Source organism: Python bivittatus, unplaced genomic scaffold (genome assembly GCF_059951505.1).
Source record: "Python bivittatus isolate LINGU-HERP-01145 unplaced genomic scaffold, Pbiv_v1 ctg000610_np1212, whole genome shotgun sequence".
Taxonomy (NCBI): Eukaryota; Metazoa; Chordata; class Lepidosauria; order Squamata; family Pythonidae; genus Python; species Python bivittatus.
Genome location: NW_028277088.1, coordinates 50,889,227 through 50,914,895, shown reverse-complemented (window position 1 = coordinate 50,914,895; position 25,669 = coordinate 50,889,227). Strand labels below are relative to the sequence as shown.

The 25,669-nt window shown below is 37.7% G+C and overlaps 1 protein-coding gene across 1 annotated transcript in view; it reads right to left on the bottom strand.

The window, feature by feature from the left end:
• POU6F2 (POU class 6 homeobox 2) overlaps positions 1 to 25,669 on the bottom strand; it is a 302,481-nt gene that overhangs the window by 180,028 nt on the left and 96,784 nt on the right. The window contains exons 3-4 of the mRNA XM_088149999.1: positions 21,471 to 21,562; positions 18,723 to 18,951 (exon numbers count right to left, since the gene is read on the bottom strand). Of these exons, the coding sequence (XP_088006125.1) occupies positions 18,723 to 18,951; positions 21,471 to 21,562 (321 nt within the window). The remainder of the gene's footprint in view (positions 1 to 18,722; positions 18,952 to 21,470; positions 21,563 to 25,669) is intronic.

The following is a 25,669-nucleotide window of genomic DNA, read 5'->3' as shown; positions in this document are numbered from 1 at the left end:
GTTGGGCAACAAGGAAGGTACAGAATGATGGAGAAATAGGTATCAGGGAAAATCAACTGGAAGCCCTTTCTGCCACTTTTTAATAATGAAGTAAATGTAATGAAATTACCCAAATAATGTAAACGAAATTCTAAATCACCCTCAGAATGAGAGAAAAACAGAAGGTTCTTTCATGAAGTGGAAGGGAGCTTTCAAAAATTTGGGGAATATATTTTGGCACAATATCAATATTGGGTCTTTATCTCTGCCATGTCATAGGTTTTATATCCCCCCTGGCCACCCACTTCATTTTGAAATCCTCCTCAGAAATGCCTGAAGCTGCAGACCACATTCAGGAAAAACTGTGCCATCTTGCTTAGATAGGAGAGAAAAAGATAGAAACTTTATAGAGAACAATAAAACAATACCTTTTCTGAAACTATGGCTCTCTATATATGACTTCTGCTGATTCCCATAGGGCTAAGGGCACTACATTCCTTCTGCCATAAATTGCCAGATTAATTCATTGTCATTCTCATCATCATCATTCTCCCCAAGATCCAGATGGCCACTACTCTACTGTTGTTTAGAAGAATGGGGAAGACCTTGCTCTTCACCCAGCCTTTGGCGAGGGAGAATGAGATCCCTTGCTTCATTCCATTTCATCTACCGCACCATCATCCTCATCATGGATATACTAACTCAGTTACTAACAATAACAATAGCCAAAATTGGGTACTGGGAAACAAGAAGGAGTTATTGGCAGGTTCATGGGACCAAAGGCATGCAGAAATAGAAAAAGTATGGAGGAGAAAATAACCTAAGGATGAAGCCTCTCCCTCTCCCTCACCATTTAAAACCATCCAGTGAGGACTGGATATCTTCAAAGGACACAGAATGCTGGCTGATGGTCATGAGGGACAGAAGAAAATGGCATCCATGATGATTGGAATATTAAACAAGAACAATTTACATTGCAATATTTTGGTACTGATTCCATTTGGTATAGAATATTTGACAATATTTGAATGAAAAGAAATGAGCCACTTGAGAATATACTGATTAATTCACCAGCCTCTCAATTCTAAATTACATACACCTGAAAAGGAAGGAAGACACACAAATCCAAAGATCTTCCCAGCTTCTTCTTGTAGTAAGAAAATCAAGGCTTCTACTCACATTTGGATTATGGAATGAAATCAGTAGAATTAGAGGCTTTTCTTTATAAAATATTCAAAACACCTTTACTGCAGAGAAAGTCCCATTGAGTAATAGGATTTCCTTGTGAATAAGATTGTTATGAAAAAGTTTTCTCATCGATTCCATCATAAAGGTCTGAGGTAGATCATGGCATTTTTAGAAGTTGAAATGATAAAACAATGGGTAGTGGTCAAACTCCTGAATGTTTCTCAGATGGCTTTTACTATTCCTAGAGCTGCTGTGTCATTTGCTGTTGCTGGTGATAGTTTTATATTTTCTTTGTTTTTAATATTGTGGTTGGTTTTATTCTGCTTATTTTTATGGGGTAATTTATGGTCCTAACTATTCTATTGTTAAATGCCCAGAGAAAGTTGCAGGGCAGCATATAAACCTTGTAAATAAATAAAGAATTCTTTATTTTAATAGCACGTACAGGCATATTTTACAGCTCTTTGCTTAAAAATACCCAGAAATTATATTGCTGACTTTTGGCAGTCATACTTCAGGAGTCACTAAGAATTCCGTAGCTGTGTAGCATCCTGAGGTCCACTGTTTCCCTCCCCTTCCTCCTTGCTGCAACAGAATAATCAATTTACAGTTCAAATGAACACAACCATATTTGAAACAGCAGCAATACAACCAAATCGCCTTCATTTGACATCTGACTTTCAGTTCCATCTGTGCAGAGCCATGCTCTGTCCAGTACATCCCCCCCCCCCTTCACATACCCTACATTCTTTTTTGCCACATTTGTTTTCCTGAAGCTGCAACTGTAGAAATAAGAAACATGGTGGGGTTTACGTCCAAGTACATCTGAACCAAACTGTGTGCTAAGTTTCCCTTTCTTCATCTGTAGGATTATCTGTCTGCAATATTCATTTCTCTACTATGCTTTACCAGTCTACAGTATATAACCCAGTTACTAACAACACAATTCACACTGAACAAAGTCCCCATTTCTTGAGGGACTCGCTCTGAAATAAGAATTCTAGCTTGGGGAGAGAGATGGAAAACTGGTGGAAAGAATGTCATTTTAAAGAAAACTGACATTTCATGATAGTTGAAAGTACTTCTGTGTTAAGCCAGGCTGTTTGTTATAATGAGGTGTATCAGCACTAACTAACGACTGAAACTGAAGAAAGCAGTATCCAAAATAGCTTTGCTGGACAATATCTAGGATCTAATAAGATTGCTAGTCAAATCTGGAAATCTGTATCACAATTAGCCCTTAAACACAAACTCAAGGAATGTTATATGTTCAGAAAATATCAGTAGAGTTCATGCCTTCTATAGCTTGTTGGGTTTGGTCACTCCCATTACCTGATAATGGGCCATTTGGGTCTTCTGGACTTGAAATGTGAGGCATCTCAAAAGCCACAGGGATGCCCCTTTGATAGCTGTTTAACTAGCTATTCTATAATATATTAAATCTCAGGATTATTATGGCTGTTCTCAGAGGATTCTTCTTCTTCCTGTCTTAGTCTCTTGCCATCCTTATTCACATTATTTATGAAATGGCATGTGCTGATGCAGAATCAAAGGAGAAATATGCATTCTTGCCTGGTTCTGTAGTTTTATGTCCAGACTTACTGTTTTAGTAGCCCCATCTGGTAAAATCGTGAGACATTCTGCTTCTATCCACTTAAATATATATATATATATATATATATATATATATATATATATATATATATATATATATTATATCCTTTGTAGTGTCAGAGAAAAGATTTACAGTGCACCCTAAAGGCTTGGAATCAGAAGGTACATAAAAACAAGCTGATGTTATTTTTAAGCCTGTCATACAGTAGGGATGGTTGACTTACGATGTCTGAACATTTGTGGTTGGCAATTGCATGCATTCCTATTCCTGATTTGGAACCCACGGCAGGCAATGAGAAATGCCAGCCAGAAAAAAAGACTATGGTGCTTCACAGGAATAGCCATCAATTACTAGACTAAAGAAATATACAAGTGCCCTTTGAGATGATTTTACAGCTGCGATTTTCATCTGGCGCCCTATCTGAAGTGAGCAAGAACTAAAGGGTCAAGAGACTCATCTCCACCCACTGGCATACTCCCATACAAAATCAGTCATAAGCAAAGGATTTATTATGTACCTCTGGCCCCCAAATGCTGACAAAGGGCTCTTTAATCCTTGTCCTCCCTGATGAAGCACCACTCACTTCAGTCCTGGGTGTGAGCCAATACAGATTCCCCTCCTATGATTGCTAATGCTATAGGGGAAGGTGTTTTGAAAAGCCTTTGCTTATGTTTCTGCTTCCCCAGAGGAAAACATTTGAATCATATAATGGTGGGGGAAGCATAGCTGGATTGGAATCTATGTTAGGGGTCTTTAAAAGCTGCCTTAAAACTTGTGGTTGTCAAGTGCTCAACAATGACATACATTTCTCACTTCCTTCCTGCCCCCCTTGTAAATTTGTTTGGAACCCTACAACACGAAGCTCAATATATCATCCAAAGTGCTGCAATACGAAGTCCTTAGGATATCATCTGAAGTGCTGCAATTTATAGTTGATTCTCTGCCCCAAGTAACTCATCCACCCCAATGGGTTCCAGATACAAATATGCAAACCAAGTCTGTCTGAGGACTGCTGGAGAAGAGATGGATTCAGGCACAATGAGAAGAGTCCAATTCTTCTTGTTGCACCTTTGTCAAATTCCCCCCTCCAAAAGCAGCTTTTGTTTAAAAGTAGTGAACCTTATTTAATCTTTGCATTGGTGTAATTCTGATTAACTCAGTTTGGTCTTTGCTAAATTGTCTTCAGAGGGTTTTAGTCTTCTCTGTGATAGCATGACTTAGAAACCTATTGCTTAAAGAAGCTAATTCCTCATTCTTTTTTAAGGCAGGCGACAGTACATGGTACACTTTTCTTTAAAGAACACTAAACACATTGGGAGTGAGATTCTATACATAATCTTGCATAGGAAGTATCTCTCAAAATTGGGGAGTTACATTTAGAAGGCTTTCAACAAAAAAGCAGACATGTTAACAGTGGCTATTAACATAGCAAAATGAAAGTTCACTATTCAGGAATAGTATGATGCTGGAGGAATATAGAAGATGTTAGGGGATGAACACCAAAGGACATCTCCAACTTCATACCCTGCTTATAAGCTACCCATAAAGCCTCCCCCCCAACGTTTGGTGCCTTTGAGTCAATCTTGACTCCTGGTGATTGTCTGGACAAGTCCCTACAGTTTTCTCGGCAAGATTTCCGAAGTGGTTTGCCTGCTTTCTAGGGCTGCGAGAGAATGACTGGCCCTAGATCACCCAGCTGGCTTTGTGACTAAGGCGGGACTAGAATTCACAATCTCCCAGGTTATAGCCTGATGCCTAATCACTACACCAAACTGGCTCTTCCATAAAGTTATCACCCACTATTAGAAACACAGAGTTGGATTTAAATAGAAGCTTTTGGACTAAAACTATGTTTTCCATGCAGGCTTTCATAACCTTTTCCTTGGGTCAATGTCTGTGAAACAAATTCAGTTATTTGTTCTGAATTTTTCCCCTGTATTCAGATCATATGTACCATAGATTTATGTGTGAAATCTACACAAAGAAATCTAAGCCATGCAACTTCAACCCAGTAATTTTCAATGGACCATTTACCATTCTTGCAACCTCCAGCTACAATTTTCTGGATCCACTACTACAAACTTCTTGATTACTATTTGCCTTTTAAGGAAAAAAGATAGCCCCCATGATTCCCTATCCCTGTTTCCATACTGCTATGCTGAAGAAGATGCTGTAGCTACTCAAACCCTAAACCAAGCAGGGAACTATGCTGAAGAAGCCAACTGAACTAAGCACCTGAGCCTTCTTGCCAAGGAGGGCAACAGCAGACCTCCTCTTGCAGCAAACTCCTAGTAAGCTATTCACAGAATGGCACTGATGGGTGTTCCAGAGGGATTCACTAACCCTCCAAACTAGAGATAAGATACCTGATATGCAGCAGCCTGTAAAAAAAGGACTTTAAAAAATGAGAAAACCAGGGGGAAAGATTAAGATAATTTTGCCTTTGACATTACATCTGTCACAAACCAAATGTCAGGCTGTACTCCATTGTTCAAGTACCTGATATAAACTTCTGTTTTGCTCTTCTCTATGCAAGCACCTCTTTCATTTGAAAAGCTGCCTACCTTTCATACTTTTATGATAAACTTGAAGTGAGTAACAGTACAATATCAAAGGAAATAAAACTCCAGTTGCAATTGCTGCTGGGGTTTGCCTTCTGAATGTAGCTTCTACAATATTTCATCTGTTCTGACACCTTTCACTCTCAATTATTTGGCTGCTGTCAAAACAAATCAGTCAAATTACAACACAGTGTGTCTTCATGTTACCATTCTATTATATGTTGGCTGCATTATCTTTGAAATATCTGCAAGTATAAATTTTTATCTCTTATTAGTTACTTAATGCAACTTTCCCTCCATACTTGGAATGTAAGTTCACAAACACAGAAAACTCAAATTAGCTTATGTCAGATGCTTAATATAATACATATCTATTATATACATAAATGAAGGACTATTCAGATATTTTAAAATAGCAATAAACCAACATTATTCCTCTGACAGCATCAGATAACTTGATGTGCCTAAATCACCTACTACCAGATAAATGAAGTAATACAATATTATAAAAACTAACGAGAAAGAGACTGTACAGTAAGTATAATTAGAAATTGCTGATAACCATCACTTAGATTTCAGGGATAAAAACACTAAAAATAAATAATTCCATTTTTATTAACAATAACTACAAATGTAAAAAAGAACAATTCAAAGCTCTAGTATCAGCAATGGTAATAGACCATTTTGGTAAACTAGTATCTCATGCAATGAATTCAGAAAACAAAATTGCTGATGGCACTCTAACTGCTATAATAAGCATAATTTTAGTAACATGCCACTACAAATTTGTATATATAAACTGTATTAAAAAATATAATTCCAGTTTAGCTGGCATGGCTTTTCCCAAATGATCTATCTGTGGGAATGCAGTTTTGGGAGGATACTGAAAATATTCACTCAAATATTGCTTATTTCTAAAACAGCTAATCAGAACATGAGAGCTTTTTCAAAGAGTCACACAATCTGTTGTTACATTCTGAAGAGGAAATATTCAAGTGGCATCCACTTAAATACATGAGATCCCACCTAGATAAGGAAATGGGCCTAAAAACAGTCATTTGCCTCTGCAGTCTCTCAACTGTCAATACGCAGTGTCACAATGGTATCACACAAGATTCTTAGGTTTGAACACAGATTTTATAATATACACTTCTGAAGCTGTAGTAAACAATGAGGAAGACACAATAGGGAAGAAAGGTAGTGGGCCAAGAAGAATGTTTATGCTACCCCTTCTGCACCATATCCTCCATTCCCCACCTGTTTTTCTTGTACCCACTATAATCAGGGTGCTAGGTGCCCATGTGTGATGGAATGGAATTATGAAGGCCAGGCTCAGGGAGATAAGCATTTTCTTAGCTCGCTGATGGAGCATGGGAACTACAAGAGGATGAGATTGGCACCTCCCTGAGGAATTCACACTGTTGTGGCTGGCTGACTTGGGAGATGGGGTTTCAGTCTGGGAAGATTCTTGCTAGAGGTTGTAGCTAATAAACATAGCTGAACTGATTTTGCATTGTCTCTTGGAGTTCCTTGGGCTAGGCCTGACACCATGATACCTAGAAGAAAAAACACTTTGATTGCTCATTTGAGTACAATGGGAAGCTATAAAGCATCACTCACTCACTCACTCACTCACTCACTCACTCACTCACTCACTCAGTTAATTGACCAGACATAAGATTTAAGTTGCAAATGGAGGAAGGATTAAGCATTCTTATTTTACAAGCTGGTCCTTCTCTCCAAAATTACATTCTCCTCCCTTTCAAAGGAACCTTCTGAGGTAACCCACATTCACAAATCTGCATTTTGGTTAGTGCCCCACTGATGAATTATACCATCTTCTGGAGTCAATTATGGACCATTATGCAAAAATAACAGTAATGATGTTGGGCTTTATATCACTTCAGTGATGGTTAGGTGAATCTATGAAGACATTGTGAGTCATTAGTGGAGAAATTGTATCTATCTATCTATCTATCTATCTATCTATCTATCTATCTATCTATCTATCATTAAATGTATACACTACCCATCTCCCCCAGAGGGTGACTCTGGGCGGCTTACAATTAAAATCCAAGACAATAAAAACAATAAATATATAACTATCCCCAATTAAAAACAAAAGTAACAATTCTATAAAAGCCAGTGTACAATTTAAGATGATGGGGGGAGCAGTATCGATCATCCCACCAGCCAGTTCCAGCAATATGAGCCCCCATCAGGCCCCAGGCCATGTGGCATAGCCATGTTTTTACACTTTTTTGGAAGGCCAGGAGTGTGGGGGCAGCCTGCACATCAGGTGGCAAGCTGTTTCACAGGGTGGGGGCCACAGCAGAAAAGACCCTCTTCCTAGACCTCACCAGCCAGAATTCCTTGACTGGTAGGGTCCGCAACATGCCCCTTCTGCCAGACTGAGTGGGTCAGGCAGATATAATGGGGGCAAGATGGCTCTTCAGATAACCTGGTCCTGTGCCATGAAGGGCTTTAAAGGTAATAACCAACACCTTGAATTGAACTCAGAAGCAAGCTGTCAACCAATGCAGCTCGTGTAACAGAGGTGTTATATGTGCCACCCTGTGGACATTCAAAACTATCCATGCCACCAAACCCTGAGGCACCCCACAAAGTAGGGGCCACAGGCTGGATTTCTCACTCCCTATCAGCACCGATGGGGGTCGGCCTTGGAGGAAAGAGCTGAACCAGCACAAAATGGTACCACCCAGCCCCAACTCCCGCAGCTGACCCAAAAGGATCCCATGATGAATGGTATCGAAAACTGCCGAGAGGTCAAGAAGAGCGAGGATGGATGCATTACCCCCATCCCACTCTCACCAGAGATCGTATAAAAGTGCGACCAATGCTGTTTCTGTCCCATAACCAGGCCTGAAATCTGAATGAAAGGGGTCCAGATATTCCATTTACAGGGTCCTCTGAAGCTGTTGTGCAACCACCTTTTCCACAACCTTACCCAAAAAGGGAAGGTGGGAAACTGGATGAAAATTGTCCAAAAGTGATGGTTTCTTGAGGAGGGGCAGACCAGGGCCTCTTTAAAAGGTGTTGGGAACACCTCCTCCTGCAAGGATGAATTGACCATCACTAATACCCACCCCAATATCATCTCCCTGGTGGCCTTAACCAACCAGGAGGGACAAGGATCTAATGCACAGGTGGCCGCATTAGCAACCCTGAGGACCCTATCCACTTCCTCAGGTCCAACAGGATCAGACCATTCCCAGATAACCAGGTAAGTCTGCTCCCCGGGCATCTCCACCAGACCTGCATCATGCTTAGCCTCCAACTGAGAATGGATTCGAGTGTTTTTATCCATCAGGTGTTGAGCAAATTCCTCTGCACGGCCCTGTAGATGGTCTTCTGAAATCTTGTCCTTTGTTTATGCTCAAAAGAAACAAATCTATATAGATTATACTTGATTGTGCACTATTAAAAAGGTGTTATCTCACACACAGACATTATATGTATGCATGTACACATACATAGGCAAAAGGCTTTGGTCACCTCCTCTTTGGATTACTGCAATGCATTCTACATGGGGCTTCCCTTGAAGACAATTCAGAAGCTACAGCTGGTTCAGAATGCAGCCGCAAAGATAGCTATGGATACATCTCAGTATGCCTATGTAAAACCCAGGCATTGGGCTAGGATATTAGGCCTGTTACTTTTAATCTGTTTTTTTCCCCCTTTTGATTTGTGTTTTTAATGACTCTGACCTGCTCAGAATGTATATGAGTGACAGGCCATATAGAATGAATGAATGAATGAATGAATGAATGAATGAATGAATGAATGAATGAATAAATTGCAATCTTTGACATATATATATTTAATACTGCATATTTTATCTCTCTCTCTCTCTCTCTCTCTCTCTCTCTCTATCTCACAGATTGCAAATGTCAATAAATACCCAAAGGAGGGGCAGAATGCCAGAGAAATTTATTAGAGGGGGAAGAAGAGATATCACAGGAGAATGAGCTAATGACAGCACATATGTGAGGAAAGATAGTAGGTGAAAGCTAACGAGATATTTTTAAAATGCAATTCTGTTCATAGCCTATAATCTATAAAGGACTTACTGCAATGTAACTGGTGAAGCAGTATTGTTAGAAACTCCTCATCCAGAGGATTTATGTTTCACTTTATTTTGACCATAACTATGCTAATTTGTTTGTGTTGCTTGCAGCCTCTCCTTATGAAGTCTCTTGACCCATTGTGGGTCAAAACGACACAGCTCTTTATTTGACTCCTATTTCCAACTTAATGTCTGCCATTTCTTAGGTGGTTTTATGCCTCTGTTCTCCTTTTGCTTCATGATCATCAGTTCCTATTCTCTGCCTGTTGTTCTTCTATTAAAGGTTGTGGCATTTTGTTCATTTTGGTTATATCAAATTTATCTGTTCCTCTTGGGGCATTTTGATTTAAATTTACAGATCTGTAAAAGCTTGGACTTCCTTTCCATCTTGCAGTTGGCTGTCCGCTGGCTTGACAGTTAAGGAACACAGAACCTGTGATCGATATCTGTATGTTTTTGTGATAAAGTCTCACATTCTGTACCTCTCTTGGTTGTGCTTGGAAACCAACTTTGACACTTTATTCCCTCCAGTTTCATTCCACTTGGCCATTAGGCTTGAGCTTTAAGCCCTACATGGCTTTATTTAAAATGTGTAAACTAGGCCATGTGCAGCAAAAAGTAATTTTCATATTTTATTCAATATCTCTTTTCATTCTCTAACTTTAAAATATACCTGTTTCCTCTTTCTTATAAAATACTTGCAGTAACCTAGGTGGAAAAAATGGAACGTTCAAGGACCTTGTATCAGGGTTTTTTTTTATGTGTGTGTAAGTGTTTGGATCAACAGGTAAATCTCATCAAAAAGAGAAAACATTGTTTATGTACAATGCCAAACATAACATTATTTTAGACTGATCTCAACCATTTTATGCCACAGTATAATCATAAGTAACAGAGATAAGGCAGCAGCAACTTAAATATACTCCTATTGGCACCTTTTCAAAGGCACATGCTGTTGAGGGGATGTATTTTGGATGGGTTTTTGTTGGGTTTATAAGCATCCCTTTGAGTCAGGGTTTATCTTTTCTCATCTAAGGAATCTGATTAGAGGATTCTAGTGCATATTGCCTATATATATTTTTCCTCTATGACTATAGGAAGAACATAGCCTAGGCTTTATGTTAGTACAGCTTTAATAAAGTTTGCACTTGTGTGTCTTATTGTGTATGTCAACATTCTGCACATTATATAGGATTCACACCTAGTTCCTAAACTGGGGTTCCTGACCAAGACTGTATTTGATGGACAATTAGTAAGAAAATTTGCTTAAATTAATTCTTACAATAAGTATTCTTAGACTGCAAGAGGAATTACCTTTCCTATTATCAAAATAATACACAAAGTGTTCCCACAGCTTATAAGTGATTTGGGAATATTAAATATTATACAACAGTTTGATAAAAAACCATTTAAGAAAGAAATTTAAGTCAAGAGGTCCAGATGTATTAAATTAGTTTTATGAGCATAAAAGGGCTTTTGATACTTTTTCCTGAGCAGTACCCTTCAACTATCCATCCTGATGGAGAGTATATAAACTTCAAAAGTGTTGTACTATATGGCACAGAGGTCAGCTTTTCAAAGAAAAATGTCAAGTAGTCATATGGACTAATAAACTACCCTTCCATGAGCCTTTGTAGTCTTTGGGCCTCAACTTTAATTTAGTATGTCAAGGGCTGTAATGTCATGGCAATTGTGTAGGCTGGAGCCTCAGAAGGGCAATGTACAAATGGTTTAAATAAATAAAATATTTGGAGCAATCCAGAGAAGGATATGGACACTTAAGAACCATTGATAATTAAATTAAAGCATTCTTCCCAACATCTGCAGACAGAAGAGTTTGTAGCATGTCTTGATGGAAAAAAATGTAAGAACACTGTTTTTCTGTGGCAGACTCCACCCTATGCAACAGCTTCCCGAGATTTGGCTGGTATCCATCATGATACCTTTTCAGAAATCTATCAAGCAGAATTTTTCTGTATGGCCTTTGTATCACTGTTATTAAGATTGGACTTAGTGCTAGTGTTTGGCTATTTATTTTTTATTGCTTTAGAATTATGGTTTTTATTTTTATTGCAATCCACTGGAAGCTGGATCTTGGTTACGATACTGAGAATAGAATTAATTAATTAAACCTTGCCAACAGAGAGAAATGCTAAAATGGGAGTTTCCTAGAGCAAATTTACCTGCTAACATTTCATTTCTTCATCTAATATCCTAAGCCTGCCACTTAAGACATACTTATGCTGTACAGTGCCATCGGAATACCTTTCACGGGAAAATCCACTATTTTTCACTCAAATATAATACTGTTCCAATTGCTTTCATATATGATATTAGTGTGATATACAGACCAGGATGTTGGATTAGGAAAAGTTGCAATTCACATCCAGCCATAGAAGTTCACTGAGTGAGGATGGGCTATTCCCTGTCTTTCAACTTTCACTGGGTTCTTGTTCAAGAAGGGTGCCTAACATATACTGCCTTCAGCTCCTGAGCAAATAATGGGATATAAGATATAAAACGTATGTATTTGTATGTGTAGAAGCATACAACTGGAATAAAGTAAACATTGCTAGATTAAATCCATTGATTTTTCTGGTCCAAATTCTAACTCTTTGTCCGAATAATCTGTACTGGACTGTTTTTAGCTATTGACTTTATATTACATTTCTTTTAGTCATATAATTAAATGCATGAAAAATAACAGTATTCAGTTACTTCCATATACACTTCCATACCAGAAATATTACCAGAGTAGCCTTTATTTTTCACTACAGTATTATCTTTATTGTTCCTGTTTTAATAATGTTAGTACAGGCAAAAGTACCTGAAAATAAACTATTCCTTTAAGTAAAACATCATTTTGATTATTACTGACATTGGTGCTCATTAAAATACATAACCCAAATACAATTTTTCTGTAGGCTCTGAAAGCTGCTTCATGTAAGTGGACAGGGAATATAAATGAATAGGGACTGCATCACTTTAGTTAAAAAGAGGATTTTCAGGGGGAGAACTCTGGGCTTTAGATCAGTAAGCCATTGAGGTAGGACTTAATTTATTTTCTTTCTCCCTGTTTTTACCTATCAAGCCCAATTTTTAAATTACACCTACACAAAGAATGAAATCATCTCATATAGCTTTTAGGTATCTCTTTGCAATTAAGATTGCATGAGCTTTATCAATTGCACTAAATTTATTTTTGCTTTTTGCTTACTTGTAAAGAGGCCAATTGAACTGCTTGGCATGTCGAGGTTAAAGATACTCATTCTCTGTAATGCTACAATGTATGGATAAATATCAGGCTGAAGATTAGAATGATCATCTTCTAGTTCCTAGTTCTCATGATTTTAATCCAGTACATTTATTCACACAGACACAAACAGACACAAAACAGAACATAACATGTTTTCAGGAAAAAAAACCCACCAAGCACTGTGCATTTCTGTAATGATGAGAAAAGATATCTGATTCTTACTGGCTTCAGGGACCAAAGATGCATAAGATTATTAGTGCCATAAAACATTCCAATTTTGGAATAGGAAAAAAACCTCCACACCTCTCATATTTTAACTTTTAAAGGATGGAAAACTTCTTGTCCTTAAACTCACTACTTTAGAAGTAGAAGCACCACTTAAGTTGTTTTACACCTCCAGGAATGCCTCAAACTTTGTTGGCTTAGATTTGACATAACATATTTCAAATATCTTAAGTCCCAATGCAGCAGGTTGAGGAATGATTATAAATTCCTCTTCCTTTAATCAATCAGTCAGTCAAATCAGAGTAGAGACATGCAGATATGATATGGAAGTCTTTCTATGATATGGTCTATATGTTTGCCATAGAAGTGGCTTGATGGTAGGTGTACAACTTCTCAGCATCCTACTTTCCACTTATACACAGTGCAAAACTAATCTTGTTCAAAGCTGTGCCCAGGCTATACATTCCTGGCAGGATTATAAATAATTTAACATGGGAGAAGCACTGAACAGCCTGTCCCCTTTCAGAATTATGCTAGAGACATCACTGAACAGCCCATCTCCATGGACATAGCAAAATTGTATACATGTGAATGCCTCCAGTGAGCTGGAACTTGTGCCCTATAAATGTTCTGCCTGAATAGACCTTGAACATGTGAAATGTAGAATGTATTCCTCAGTCATTTATGAAGAATCTAGTCCTGGTTTGTTCAATAGATTTCATGTAAGATACAGATTTAATGGTGTTATCTTCCTTTTGGATCTGGACAATGGATGGCAAAAAAAGGAAAATCAAGATGGGGTTCACATGGCCCCATAATTAAAAAATGTGATTGTTGGGGAGGGGTCACAGAGCTGTGTCCCTAGTGCTACAGTAACAGGTGGAGAGATTCTCTGTCACTAATGTGACCAGCAGCTCTTTTATAGCACATCAAAAAAAGGCTTCTACATATTCCAATAGACATCTATAGGAATCTTCCACCAGGGCAGATGCTGGGAAATTTCCTCTTGCATGGAGAATTTCCACCTGTACATAGAAACCTTTTTGTTATGATTACAATGTGTGGGGGTCAGGAAATGCAACTCATTTTCTTATTTTTTTCAGTACATAGAGCAGATTATTGTGGCCACTGTAAATTCAACTGAGAATACGGCAGCGGTTATCTTCCAGGATGAAAACCATGAAGATCGTTCTGCTTCAAAAGGTGTTCCAAGTGGAGAAAGGGGGACAAGAAACTATGGGAAGGGGAAAAAAAGACATCTTTTGGAATTGGATGGTGAGAAACAGGGGGTTACTACTGGGTCTGAGGGACTGTTGACCTTCTAAGATTAGTATTACCAATCTCTCTTGATTATTTTCATATCTATCTCAAGTATACCTTGCATTTCCACTCTAGTGAGTACTCAAGACACTACTGTAGATAATCTGCCTCCCTCAATTCTTTTCCATTTGTAATTAAACAGAAGGTTTGATCTGTCCCCCCTCAAACAGAACATGCACTCTCTCCCCTTATCAGATAGCTGACCTTTAAAAAGGTTTCTCCAGTTTTACTCCTCTCACCTAGAGAAGTAGGCAGGCAGAGGCCCAGGGTCCTATTATTAGCTTTGCTTCAATAGTGCAAATGGATGGTGCCTGCTGACTTGAAACTTTCTCTGGTACTCTGAGTGTATTTTGCTGTGTTTTACTGACAGATTCCTGCTTTCTCATTCCCCTGGCGCAAGGGCTGAGACGACTTTCTAGAAGAAAGTACAGGAGTCATATTGTGGTACTGTAACATATGAGTCAATGTAACTTCTAGAGAGGCTCTTACTTCAGTACATTGGGAATGGTTTCCCATTATGGACATTCACTGTATTTGATATTCCAGAATTTATTCCCTGGATTCCTAGATTACTATGAACAGGCTGAACAAATCTTATTTACTTTTCCATTGTAATAGTGATATGGGTCTCCCCTGCAACACTGCCCTAAATGAAGATTGCCCAGAAGCACTGCTTGGTTTGAAATGTTATTTTCTTCAGCCAAAATGTTGCACACTAGGCAAATAATCCAATTTAGTAAAGTAGAGTGAATTTATGATGTAAATTTATATATCATCGTATGTTTATTTATAATACTATACCTGCAGTAAATACAAGCTGTAACACCAAGGAATCAAGGGATGTACTTTTATAATGCCTACGTCTTCATTAAGATTTCATCATCCACCTACACTAAAAAGCCTCTTCTTCCATTTTGTTCTATCTGCTTTCATCATGACCCTTTTCCTCCATTCTTTTTTTAATCTGCAATTCCCTACTTTACATGCACTCTCAAATTTTAAACAAGCAAAATTTGTGCATTAGTATGTCCTTTTCATCTATGATTTATGAATGACAGGTTCTTCTGTGCAGCTTAATGGTATGAGAGAGAGACATTATTTTAAACATTAAAGTGAAAACCATTTGCAACTATGATAAGAAAGGTCTATTGACATTAAAGTTTAAAATCTGCCCAAGGTAGAGGCGAGCCACTGAGCTAACAGGTGAGGGCATCATGCATGCAGTTGGTAGACTGTTCAGCACATTAGCTGTCTTTCTTTCTCACTCTTTGGGAACCTGTTGGCTTTGGTGCATCAAACAATCCATCAAGTTATCAGCAGCAACTGGAGTTTAATGACTTAAAAAGTACTTAGAGTGCTGGGCAGAGCATTCACTTAATGGAAGCCCCATTTGATCTGTGAGAAACTTTTGCCTGCCTTTAAGTCAGCAAAATATATTTACAAAATGGAAAGGTCTCAAGGTGGATCTGTTTCTTTCACACATGCTTCAACATTTTTCAATTACTTATTCTTCTAGATTGTATTTTGGCATATACATACACAGCACATGCACTAGGAAACAGAAAATATGGAGTAATAACTGAAAGTATATCTACATGAATCTTACGTTCTCTATTGTAATATAGATGCTTTGATTGGTCATTACAGTTCCTGTTCTTATTTCCTCAATGGAAAAGAGAATATGCCAAGAAAGAAGAACAAGCAGGAAAGTTCCCTCTTGTGACTTTTCTGCCAAAAACTACAAAATAACCAACACTTAATCTTTATTTCTTCTTTTTTCCTTATTACAGCCATTGTTTTAATATTGAGTTTGCCCCTTGCAATGATGCATCATTTTACCAGGACTTCTTGTTGTTATTATATTTTATATTTTTGCTTTAATATTTACCAATCTATCATCTCTCTGTCTACCACATTTATAAGCAGTTCAACTCAGGACACACAATTAAAAACAGATCACATAAAATATATAAAAACAAAGGAGGCAATAAACTGGGGACTATTATAACAAGTATGAGAGTAAAAAATCCCCAAAGGCTAATACTTTTAACCCAATGCCCTGGGAAAGAGCCATGTCTGATAGGCCTGTTTGAAAGATGGGAGAGTTGGGGCAACTCAAACCTCAGGGGAATATTATTTGGAGTAAAAAAAAAAGAGAGAGAGAGAGAGAGAGAGAAGGAAAAGAAAAGGAAAACTTAAAAATGAACACAAAAAAGAAACTTATTTTGTAATGACATAATACATGTTTGTTGTAGTTTGTGACCATCATTTGTATCCCAAATGCTCTCTTCTTCCAATGCAATGGTAAAGAGAAAGGCAAGCTTACTTGAAGAGAAGAAATAATTTAAAGCCAAACCCACAGTTTCCTTGAGAAAAGCTCTATGCAGATTATCCCCCAAAATACTCTGACTGGTTACTATACCTTGACTAGAATTCTCACCACATCTAATTTCATTATATTACTGTCACTCACTATCCCCAATGTCTAACCCAGTATTGTTTCCAGCAATAGCTTAACAGATGTTGATGGGAGCTCATAGGCAGGAGGACATGGAGATGATGCCTTCCCATTATCTCCAGCCTTTGATACTTAAGAGATATCATTCCTCCAAGGTATGCTTCTCTATTGGAGCTATCTTCTATGTTTCTAATTCTACTATAAGTCTACTTAAACCAGTTATCACATCTTGTGGTAATTCATTATAATTATATAAATCAATTACATATTACTCATATTGCCTTTTATCAGTCCTCAGTCAATTTCAATGGATGGCTAATGAAATCTCAAGTGTCGCAGGGTGACCCCACAGATGATCCTGACTGCAGATATTGCATCATTTATGGGCACAATGACAGAGAAGTGATTGGGGACTCCTGTTCTGACAAAAATATCTTTGATCTAAGTTCTGCCTGTACCTTGCACAATAGTTATAACAAGCTGTACCATTTGATACATAGTCATTTTTAACAGACTCTTATTCTCCAATTCAGCTGTTTGCAGGCAAATAATTCCTTGCGTTAGCAGCATATGATAGAATCATTATGTGTATAGAAAATATCTCATAAAAGCATATGCTATTATGTGAGTCATACATAATGACATTGGATCATCACTGAATATTCTTACCCTGTGCTCATTAAGTGCATTATGCATTAGGAGAAGCAATTTGCATGTGTAAATTAACCAATTATAGTGCCTTGATGCCAACCATTGTATTATACTCTATTAACTATTCAAAAATGTCCGCCTCAAACCATTTCCATCATCACCTGATTCGAGAATAAACTTGTAAGAAATAACATCATTCCACAGATGAATGCAACATCTCTTTAACCTACCTTGAACCCTTTCAGTAATGTCAGCCTTCCTCAGTGTGCCTCCAGATGCAACTATCAGTATCTACAGCAATGCTAGGTTTGACTACCAGCCCTGTTACCCATACCTCTGAACAGTATCAGGCTGAGAAGCCTGTTCTATTGCAAGTATCACCGGTGTTCCCAAACACAGATAGAATGGAACCACAGATAGGGACAATAGGGAGGAAGGAATCAGGAAACTGGAAGAACTGACAACTTTCTCTGTAGTAGCCCACCGTGTGGAATATTGTCTCCCCAGAAATATACAGAGCACCCACCTTACTATCCTCCATAAGCAAATCAAAGCTGTTTTTTTCCAATGTACTTCAGATCCCAGATGACTGATTGTGAATGCCTGCCTTGTTTTATCTTTGCTTTTCTTGTGTGATTAATTTTTGGTTTTAATATTGATTTGAATTTAGTTATTTATTATTATGCTGTTCCTTTTTGAGTGATGTGGTATGCTGCTTAGCGTCCTTTGAGACTGGGCCATAGCTTGCTGGCAGAACCAAAAAGTTATATCTGTAGGTTGAGGTGTGTGCCAGTATGATGATGATGGCCCTCTAGAAGGAGAAAGGGAGAAAGGAGATTTGGCAAGGGCATATCAGCTACAGGAAATAGAGATGCTGCCACGATGCAGGCAAACAATTTGACAAATGCCTATGCCTGGCTTAATTTGCATGAGGCCTTGATTCCTTGAACCCAACTAAAAGGATATCTAACTTTCCTAGTGCAACAAAAAGCCTTTGGAAGAAATCCTGATTGTGGACCTTTCTCTAAACAAGTGAATCTACTGAGAACATCCACAGGTTGGCAGATCATCTAGCACATGCTTTCTGCAAACTAGACTTCAAATTTCCATAATTCCAGCTATTGCGGTCATTGCCAAAGATGCTGAGGGTTGACATCCATACATAAGAACATACACAAAGACCATATTAGGCATGCAAATATTAAATAGGATTTAACCATCCCGGCTTTTAAAAGGTATAAGTTATATCAAAGATATAACCAACCAGGAACAAAGCAATGAATTTCTATCACGGAATGTAACCTTTTAAAATACGGTTTTGCATCGACAGACGTTGTTGCATGGAAATAAATCAGTATAATGAAGGTCCAACCCTTTTTTACCTTGTAGATTTTGCAGTGGCAATGTCATGATGCCTCCTGCTGCAGCTGCTGCTACAAGCCCTTGGATGTTGGTGAGATTAGCAGTAGGCAAAGTCAGGACCAGACCTTGCTGACCACCCAATTGTCCAGCCATATTGAAAGGAATCAGAATAGGTTGATTCAGTGCTGGAGTGCCTCCTGGCATCACTCCAGCTACAGCTGAGGCTAACTGCTGAGCTGTCAACAGTGGCTGCAATAAAACATAGTGACCATACATTACCATAGAGCAAAATAGACGTACAGCAGAAGGGAGGCAGTTATTTCACTCTTGCCAAGAATTCTTCCAATGCATCTGTTCTTCTGACTTATTTAAGATTTCCTTCTTCAAAGGCAGGACATAGCATTTAATCAATTCATTCATTAGACTAATCAATATTTTAAAAAGTGTAACAGACTCAAAAAGTACTCCCAATTAACCAGGCTGGCTATCTAGTCTGCTGAAATGCAAATGGCAAGAGGCATCTTAAAGGGGTACATGCTGTTCGTTATCTAAAAACAAAGAAAAGATGCTTCTTGATTAATTAATTTTGCAACTTGGTGGAAATGTATCTGACAAAACAAAATGTATTCAAATTGCTTTTAAAAAATTTATATGACGAATACATTAATTATTATTTAACCAGGTTGCAACCTTAGTTAAATTCAGTAATGTGTATAGGAATATCCCTTATCCCTCCAAGCAATCAGATTACCCATACAATGTGTATTTATGTTAGAAGCTAACTACATCCTACATGCAAGCACATCATTGTATCACAAAGGATTTAAAGAGAAATAGTCTTTTTAGAGACAGAATTTAGTGTAAAAATTGGGAACTGTTTAACCCAGTATTTACTTTCTGGAATGCCCTCCCATCAGCTTTACAAGAAAGTTTAATTGTCTACTCCTCAAGAAGCCCCATGTGTTATTCCCCTTGCATGGAGAAAAATATAATCCTGTATTAATCGTTGTGGATGCAACCATTGTTAAGGTTACAGCTATAGTGCCTCAAACAAAGTTGGCAATTTTCCTTTTGATTACAAAATGTGAAACCTACCAGGAAAAATGAAAAGCTGGCATATTTACTCATTAATAGAACAAACAAAGGAAAAATTAATCAGGAAAATTCTGCCTTATTATATAGATCAATACTGGGGCTGAAGACTGGAAATGTAATTGCTGGAGAAAATCTTTCAGTTGGGTGCAATACAGCATAGCTATCTTCTCATATTAAAAATTAACAGCTACTTCCCATACATAACTCTTTAGCACTTTGCTTTTATATATTTGTTTCATTTAAGTATTTTTAATATCTTTCATCTGAATGACACAAAGAATAAAATGTATTGACATTTTGAACACATTGGTTAACTAAGCACAAATGTTAATTGTATGTTTGTATCACAGGAAAAACATGGATAACTCCTGTTTGGAATCAGTAGTCTAAACCTGTTTGCTAGCAGGGGAAAAGAGCTAAAGATCACCACTTCTTATAATTAAACAAATGAAACAAACTCCTACTTTGGCTTTAAAAGCTGCACTCAACTTTTCTCTGGGATGAATAATTTCAGCTCCTTTAAATTTGCAGCAGACAACTTATTTTCTAAATTCAAAGTAATATTCTGTTGCTGTTTTCTGAATTCTTTCCACTCTCTTCATATCCTATTACAATTATACCAGCCCAAACTGGCCACAATACCCCCAATATTTCCTAAGTTGTGCTTGTATTGTTTTTTTTTTTTTCTTGAGATAAAACTAGGTAATATACAATCATTAATTATTTCCCTAAAAATAAAACACACTGAAACTTTTCAGAGAAGGTACCACCCAATGAATATCTCTACACTATAAAGATTTAACTAGCCATCCTAAAAAAAGTTCCAGTACTAACTATTCAATCTGTAAAAAGAAGGATAATAGGAAGTGTCAGTAGTTGAACATGGAAACTTTTGTATGAATAGCATACATGTTATACCACTGATGTGCAACTCATCATCATTTATCTAATGAACTGGCATTCTCTCTTTGCATGAGTATCAGATAATTAATATTCTCAGTTTTATTCCAATTTCAAGTAGAAATTCTGAAATCTTTTGTTTTAACTACAATTCTCAAGGTTCTTGAAAATAACCATAACTGTTCAAATGAAATACACTAAATTAAGTTTATAGTGCAGACATGGCCAAAGACTGCAGCTCCAAATGTGTGCCAGCTTTTTCCTTTCGTCTGGCTTTATCCTTTTATATACCCTTCATAATTTTGCTAAGCACTACAGTTTACTCATACATTTGTTGGGTCCCTAAATGGAAACAAATTCTGTGGCTAACTGTTAAAGCCAAGAAGTTAAACATGCATTAAAATTGCATCTAATAGTTTATTCTATATATTTAAATTAGAAAACTAAATTGAGGCCCTATTAACTTAATTTAACAGGCAAAATAATTCAAGCCAAAATGAAGCAAAAATCTAAATTTGGCTTGAAACGTATACAAATTCATACCTTGTTTTTGTAAAAGAATGAGAAACATAAGCTTTCCCCCCATACATATACAAACACGTACTAAAACAAACAAAGAAATAAAAATCCCCTGAATTGCTGTGTATTACATGTCTACAGACATTTTGAACTGAAGCATGCGGTCAGATAATTTTATACGTTACGTTGCTTGTTGATATAACACTTGCTTTCAGAAAACGGAAGTTTATTTAGACTCAATGAGAGAAACTGACCTGGGGCCCAACAGGGAACGCTGGATGGGATTGACTGGATTGGTGCTGGTCAGATGTACTTGTATCGCCCAGCGCTGTATTTCCTCTGGCTCCTGGAATTCAAATAAAAAGCTCTACCTTAATATCTAGCCTGGGGACCAGCACATTACATTTTACTGTGATGTCACATAGCATCAAACTGAAAATATGTCAAAGCAGCTTATCAATAACTCAAGTGCTCACATCACTTATCAGATGCATAAATTATGCTAAGCTTCATTCAGTCCAGCCCCCTCTTTTGGACTAATACAGAAATCTGACAACGGTGAAACTGCAGCTATCATCAGCACCGTTGATGTGGCTTGTACAGCCACTTACAGAAAAGCATATAAGCTTTCTTCATAGGAGGAGAAAAAATACTTTTTCAGAATCCGAAAAAGCAAGTAAAAGCTATCGTAATTTCACTGAAGAAAAGTCATCTGGGCCAAAGTCAAGAAACACCTGTTTAGCATCCTAATAAATACACAACAAAATACATTAGATGTACAATATGAGTCCCCCTGTAGCCTATGGTTGCAAATCCATTGGTTTTCCCATAGACATAAAGAGTATGATTGTTGAAAAAGAGCTACTCTCTGCATGGAATGGAAAATGAATGTGTACCATTTCAAACCAAAGGAGGAGGCTCACAGTTTTGCATGTTCCTCCACAAAACACACAAAAAGCTCCATGGATATGAAAGAAAATAAACAAAATGGAGCACATCATGGAGCTTATCATATCTTTTTCAGTTGTGATATCTGATTACATTTCAAATATGATGCTCAGGATAAAGCAGGACCGTCTAGAATTCTATCATCTCATTCCAACTAAAGAAGGGAATGGCTCTAAGAGGATTGAACTGAATCTGTCCAGTGACAGACTTTGCCTCATTTCCTACATTTGCAAGATAGAGCTCCAGTTTATTATGCAGTGAGTGGAATGCACATCTTTTTTCTGCTTAGAGGAATAACAGACTATCTAGCTAGTTGTCCTATTGCTGCCAGGGATGATCTTCTCCTTTTGGGCAGTATGAGAGAAGTTGGAAATGGTGGGAAAACACAGGAGGAAACCATGTGGAATTCTGTTAATCAGACAAGTGAAGGAAATAATAAAAGACTCTTCAGGAAGGACCTGGGTGGTTTCGTATATTAGTCTACAGTGATTAAAACATCTGGTTCCACCTGATTTTTGTAGGCTGGGGAGCCATTTCTTTGTTCATTGAGGAACCAATAGTTGAAAACCGCTGAAGTAAGAATATATATGTCCTGTGGAAAGGTTTTCTTAATCATTGTCACACCAAAAAGCAATTACCCTCATGAAAGAAGTGTATTTTTATTATGTATTAAGATTTACCCGGATGCCAGTTGCTAGGCAGAAAGGTGAGACAGACAAAGTTTAGATCAGTTCATACATTTGTGAAGTAGGCAGCACTAAATATGAAGCACACCCAGGTCTAATTTGCACCATGCTTCTTCTTGGTAAATGTCAGTTTGGAGCACCCACTTTCACTCCATCGCCATATATATCGAAGCTCAGATACAGGCAGAAAGTAAGAAATACAGCTCTGACTTCCGCAGTCTACTCTAAGAACTTTGATTGTATGTTTTACAACTACATAACCTCAGCCCAGATCTTATGTTTTATTGACAACTGATTCTGACAGTATAACATATTGCTGACTGACTTGCCTTAAAAATCTGCTACTGTTAGGGTTCTGTTTATGGGAACAGTATAAAATGAATGCTGTAAACTTACACAAGATAGCAAGTTAGTTTCTCCAAAATTATACCACTGATGTGACAAGCAAGCTACTCAGATGAGAAGATATTTTCTTTTCACATAAAATACCATTTACTCTCATTATTTGTACAGACTCAATCCAGGTAGGTAATTATTAAGTTCCAACATTTTTCTTTCCTAGAGCAACTGTTCAGTGATGAACATACCGGCTGTATCCATATGAGACGCTGAATCACAAACTAGCCAACCACTTTTCAGCACAACGTCCTGTGCAAACATAGCCCATGTGATCAGGTTAGTTTTTCTTGCTAACTGACAAAGTATGGTTAGTTTCACAAATATATGGTTCGGTTAACCATGGGTTATGGCGTTGTGCAAACAGAGCCATAATTTAAGCAAAGACCCTGCTATTTCTTCTCCTGCGCTGAACAGAATTGTGAAGAACAGAAACAAACAATAAGCAGCAGCAACTATTTGACAGTCTTACTTTTGTCTTTCTACTTGCACCAGAGTTACATTTTTGTTACATTCACCATCTTTATGCATATCTTTAAGTCTAAACCAGAGGTCCAACTGTGCTGAACTTTTTGTGATCAGCTAGGTGCTGCCACATAGCTGGACATGAAGCTATATAGGCTGACCTAAGCACAACAAGAGGATGGTGACTGTGAAAACACTGGATGTCAGCTTGCCGCAGGATCCCTGTGGCTGATAGCCAGGCCACCAACTATCAGCAGCAGAATGCAGGGTTTCTCCTTACTGGACTACATCCCCTCATTTTCAGTAGGATGTATGGCAATCATTCATCCTGATATGGTAGGAACTTCTATGATCCCTAGCACTAGATATAGAGCTAAACAAGATCTGTTTAAGGTGATGTTAGTTAATAGCTACAAGGGATTCAGGATTTTCCTACTGCAGACATCTGTAAATCCCATTTTCATCCACCCAAAGTTGCAAGTGTTTCCTAGCAGGAAGCTTCTACTGGTTCCGATATAAGATTCCTTTTTCTGCTTAAAGCTAATAGCGATTTCAAGGTCCATGGTCTGATTTCCACTGACCAATGGCAAGAGGTGAAAGAATTAATCTCCATTCCCTCTGTGCTACCTTTCAATTCATCATGATGGCCACTCAGAATGGGAGAGAAATTCATTGGGTTATATTTTTGAGCCACTGGACAAACAAGAGATATCCTTTGTGTGAATTTTGCAGAGCAATTAACATACATATATGCATACTCCTCTTTGTGAAATGTCTCCACAAAAAATGCAGATATTTATGAAATGATGTAGAAAAATGCATTGCTTCATGGAAAATTGTTTGCAAAAACTGTATACATCGGGTAAGAATGCATATATTAAATGAAAGGTGCACAACAGTACTTGTGAATTTTAGTGCAAATGGTCTTTAAAAAACCTAAAATAATAGGAAAACAAGATAAACCAACATTTAGACTAAAAAGAAAGACTGAGAAAAGCAAAATGAAAAGAGTTACCCATCCCTAGTGGCTCACTGTAAAACAGCATCACCCTCTGAGAAAGCTTCATTCTCCCTGCTAGATGCTTCTGAGATTGCAGGTTCCCTATAGTACTGTTAAATGCAATTACCAAAATAATAATTCATTTTTTAAATTCCGTTTACATGGCTGCTCACTTGCCATATGATAACAAGCAGTTAAACGCATCAACAATAGAAAAAACAGCAATTAAAACATATTGAACCAGAGGCAGCTCGTGTATCCGTACTGTATAATAAACCCTGTAGTCAGCTAACCACATAAACCACTTAAAATGGGCAAAGCTGACCTTCTGGCCCAATGGCTGCATACATCATGTATCTGGAAAAAGGTAGTGAGATGTCCACTCTGATTTAGCTTCACCTAAGCAGAACTTTGTAACAATGATGGTCATCGATGGAATTACTCCACTGAGGGAGTTCTGTGTATGCTCCACCGAAAGAGCTGGATAGGGCTACTTTGAATGTTCGGACTGGAGCCTGACCCAACTGCTAATCAAAAGAGTACTCAGTTGACCCAACTGTGCTTGCAGTTCAGCATTCATGCAGGGGATATCTGTTCACAAGTCTGCTTTCACTTCTGTATATTTTACTAGGTAGGTTAAAGTGCCTGGCTTATTCTTTCAAGCACATGGATATTAGTAACAAATAAAGCTGCAGGAGGATTATATGTATTTACTGCTTCTGAAGAAGAATGAAACCCAGTCACCAACAAGCAAAAGGCATGTAGATGACTTAAGAGCAACATATCTCAGCAACATTTTTTAAGGATTTTTACCAGATAGTTTAGCATGATTTTATTCTCTTTGGTTTAACTGACAGGTGTAGAAATGAAAGTCTAACACAGCCTTAACAAGAGTCTCTTCTTAATGTCTGTCCTTTGAATAACAAGCACAAGGCAATTCAGGCTTTTTTTATTGCCA